At 39.3% G+C, this 4,183-nt stretch overlaps 1 protein-coding gene across 1 annotated transcript in view; it reads left to right on the top strand.

The window, feature by feature from the left end:
- Nucleotides 1–2,954, top strand: part of LOC102752617 (zinc finger protein 420-like) — a 13,270-nt gene extending 10,316 nt beyond the window's left edge. The window contains 4 exon segments of the mRNA XM_015571128.1: nucleotides 265–338; nucleotides 1,528–2,714; nucleotides 2,716–2,748; nucleotides 2,750–2,954. Of these exon segments, the coding sequence (XP_015426614.1) occupies nucleotides 265–338; nucleotides 1,528–2,714; nucleotides 2,716–2,748; nucleotides 2,750–2,954 (1,499 nt within the window).
- Nucleotides 2,955–4,183: the final 1,229 nt, after the last annotated feature.

Here is a 4,183-nt window from a genome sequence, read left to right as displayed (position 1 = left end):
CTCCAGCGAAGAAACTGGGAATTGGCAGTGTTTTTATAATATTGCCATTTTGTTTCAAGGTGTTTGAGCAGGTATCATTGGTAAATGTAAGCAATTCTTTGCTCCTCTTTGATGTGAGTTTTCTTCACTGTACCTGTCTTGAGCTTTGTTTGAATTCTTCACTTGCTCTTGTAGTACTCCAAAATGTCATTCGGTCAATACTTGCTGGTAAGTTCAAAGTGCACTCACCTGATTGTCAAAACCTAAATATTTCTTTTCTTTCAGCTCTTTCATGTAAAGGTAACCATGCCTTTATGCCAAAGCCCGGAATACAAGATTTATTCTCTGAAATAATACTGGTAAGGTATAAAAGGTGTTGCTTTCACAATGTATTCTTATAATGAAAGCCTTTGAATTTGAGGAAGAATGTGATGATAACAGAAGATATTAATATAAAAAGAACTAATCTGAAATAGTCCAATATAATAAAAGCATAATCTAAGTGTCCGACCAATCCATCAACCATTTGGTCGACCCTTCAACCAGTCGCTCTGATGCGCAACTAACCACCAGGGGCAGATGCTCCGAACAGTAGATTAGCTTGCTATTGTGGTCCGGCTGTACTGGGCGAGAAGGCTGGACACGCCCTGGAGAAACACGCTGATCTACCAATGGTACCTCCCTGGCTGCGGTCCTTCCCTGTCTAGCTAGTCCCCATCCATCCCAATCGGGACTGTGCTATCGCCCTCCAGTCCATAGGACCCCACCCTTGCATGATATCATGCACTGGGCCTCTAGTTATTATACTTAAATTCTTGTTACCTAACAAGGTCACGTGTATTAAGGCATTTGAGAAACCTCCCAATTTAAAGTCACTTACTTTGGGAGATCTGTGTGTTTGTGCACATGAGGGTCGAAAACAACTTTTTACTGTTAAGCATTTTGGACAGAAAATCTGGATAAACTAGGAATTCACATAGTCTGTAGAGTAAATAATCATTTGAATTGTTTAAAATGTAGGGTGAGATTAAACTTTCATTCAATCATTTCTAAAATGTATAGATTTAAAATATGCCTATAAAATTAAAATGTGCTCTATTTGGCAATCTTTTACGATTTTTTTATTAAAAAAATATTTTTATTGATTTCAGAGTGTGAGGAAGACAATGAGGGAGAGGAAAATATCAGTGATAGAGAGAATCATTCCTTGGCTGCCTCCTGCATGCCTCCCATGGGGGACCGATTCTGAAATCAGGGCTTGTGTCCTCACTGGAAATGGAACCATGATCTTGTTGAGATGTCGAAGCTCAACAACTAAGACATGCTGGCTTGGCATTTTGGCAGTCTTTTAAAATAGGATTCATCCTTCTTCCTCTGACATGGTTTTGTACTTATTTTTTTTGTCTATAATTTTAATATATTAGGAAAGCTTTTTTTATACAAATATCTTGGTTTAATACCTAACAAAATGGTATTATGGAGCAAGTGTACATGTTTAATGAAATTATAACTGTGGCTAAAGGCCTTTCTATCTCCCATTATCACCAGAGTACACATAATGGAGATAGCAGTTATCAATGGATTGAACATTGGAAAAAGTTTAAGCAAGAATCATGTATTAATCATCGGACAAGGGAACTTGCAGAGGACCATTATAAAAGCGGAAGAGTCTTTGACCGAATGTCTAATCACAATATATGTCAGGTTATTCCTATCGCGGAGAAGACACGCAAAGAGAGTAAATGTGTCAGGTCTTTTCAGCAGTCTTCAAATTACACTGAAGAAGAAAATATTCATACTAGAGAGGAGGCTTACAAATGGAATCCATGTGGGAGAGTCTTCAGTCAAATATTCAGTCTAAATAAAATGAAAAAAATCCATAATGGAGAAAAACCTTATAAATGTAAAGACTCTGGTAAAAGATCGAATTGGCCTTCAGGTTATATGCTAAATCAGCCTTATAAATGTAGCAAATATGGCAAAGCCTTTATCAATTCCTTTTACCTTAGTCGTCAGAAGGTTCATTCTGGAGAGAAGTCTTATAAATGTAGAGAATGTGGTAAAGCCTTTAGCCGGCCCTCACACCTTACTTATCATCAGAGAGTTCATTCTGGAGAGAAGCCTTATAAATGTAAAGTATGTGGCAAAGCCTTTCGCTGGCCCTCAAGCCTTATTGGGCATCAGAGAGTTCATACTGGAGAGAAGCCTTACAAATGTAGAGAATGTGGCAATGTCTTTAGCCATTCCTCCTCCCTTAATCTACATCAGAGAGTTCATACTGGAGAGAAGCCTTATAAATGTAGAGAATGTGGCAAAGCTTTTAGCTGGTCCTCCTCCCATAATCTACATCAGAGAGTTCATACTGGAGAGAAGCCTTATAAATGTAGAGAATGTGGCAAAACCTTCAGTGATTCCTCAAAACTTACTCGTCATCATAAAATTCATACTGCAGATAAGGTTTATAAATGTAGCTCATGTGGCAAAGCCTTTAACCGGTTCTCACGCCTTAAAAATCATCAGAGAGCTCATTCTAGAGAGAAGCCTTTTAAATGTACAGAATGTGGCAAAGCCTTTGGTTGGTTCTCACACCTTAAAAATCATCAGAGAGTTCATTCTGGAGAGAAGCCTTATAAATGTCAAGTGTGTGGCAAAAGCTTTAGCTACTCATCAGATCTTAATCGTCATCAGCGTATTCATACTGGAGAGAAGCCTTATAAATGTAGAGAATGTGGCAATGAGAGTTCACACTTCAGAGAAGCCTTATAAATGTAGAGATTGGCAAAACCTTTAGCCAGTCCGCATCCCTTACTAAGCATCAGAGAATTCACACTTGAGAGAAGCCTTATAAATGTAGAGGATATAACAGCCTTTCATCAGTGTTCCTGCCTTACTGCACAGCAGAATTCATACTTGAGAGAAGAGTTACAGATGTGAGGAGTGTCGTAAGTCCTTTACCAGCTATGAGAACTTACTGAACATCACAGAATGGATACTGGCAAGAAGCATTACAAATGTGAAAAACAGAAAAGCCTTTAAAAGGCATTCATGTCTTGCTGTACCTGAGAGACCTCATACTAAAGACAGTCCTTACAAATGTAGAGTTTGGCTGCAGACTTTACACATAGCTCACAATTTTTTTAAAAAATATATATTTTATTGATTTTTTACAGAGAGGAAGGGAGAGAGATAGAGAGTTAGAAACATCGATCAGCTGCCTCCTGCACACCCCCTACTGGGGATGAGCCCGCAACCAAGGTACGTGCCCTTGACCAGAATCGAACCTGGGACCCTTCGGTCTGCAGGCCGACGCTCTATCCACTGAGCCAAACCGGTTACGGCCATAGCTCACAATTTACTGAACATCAGAGATTTTATAGTGGAGGAAAGCCTTACACTAGAAAACTAAGAAAGCCTTTAACCTGTGGTCTACCCCACTCAACATTTCAGGAATCATTCTAAAGAGAAACAGCATTAACGAAGTTTTCATCTAAGGATTTAAGCTTCAATGGTTGAAGCTACATTAGGAATGATAAAATGAGGTCTTACAAATTATCAGGCATATGTCAAAGTGTATATCCTTATTTGTATCTTATACAACATCTGATAATTATTACTGGATCAAAGCCGAGAAGATATAAAGAATATGACAAAGCTTACTCAGTATGCAAGCCTTACCTGACATCGGAATTCATACTGGGGAGAAACAATTCAAGTGCAAACATTGTCCTAAAGTCTTTAATTAACATCCGTAGTTTATTCCGCACATGGGGATTTATTCTAGGGGGAAACCTTAAAATTGAATAATGTGGGAAATCTTATAGTTGGACCTAGAGCCCCAGTCTTATCAGGGATTATAATTGGGTAGAAATTCTACATTCATGATATAGGAGGAAGGACTTTTGTTTAAAATATACAGTTTATAGACCGAAGATGGTGGCATAGGTTAACGCCGGAGATTGCTGCCTTGAACAACCAATTCAAATTAAGCTTGAAACAGGGAAGGGACAACATCCAGAAACACAGGAGGGCTGGCTGAGTGGAAACTCTACAACTAGGAGTAAAGAGAGTATCATATCCAGACTCAGAGGAGGCGCAGTGCTGAAGTGAAATTCTCAGGTACGGAGTGTGCACGGAGCGGGCTGGCGGCGCGGAGGGCGCGGTTGTTTTCAATCGGGAGGGAGCTTCAGACTCTGAGCTCCAGATC

This window comes from Myotis davidii, unplaced genomic scaffold, assembly GCF_000327345.1.
Source record: "Myotis davidii unplaced genomic scaffold, ASM32734v1 scaffold2568, whole genome shotgun sequence".
In the NCBI taxonomy this organism is placed as follows: Eukaryota; Metazoa; Chordata; class Mammalia; order Chiroptera; family Vespertilionidae; genus Myotis; species Myotis davidii.
The sequence above is the reverse complement of the archived record's forward strand: the minus strand, read 5'-3'. Positions and strand labels throughout refer to the sequence as shown.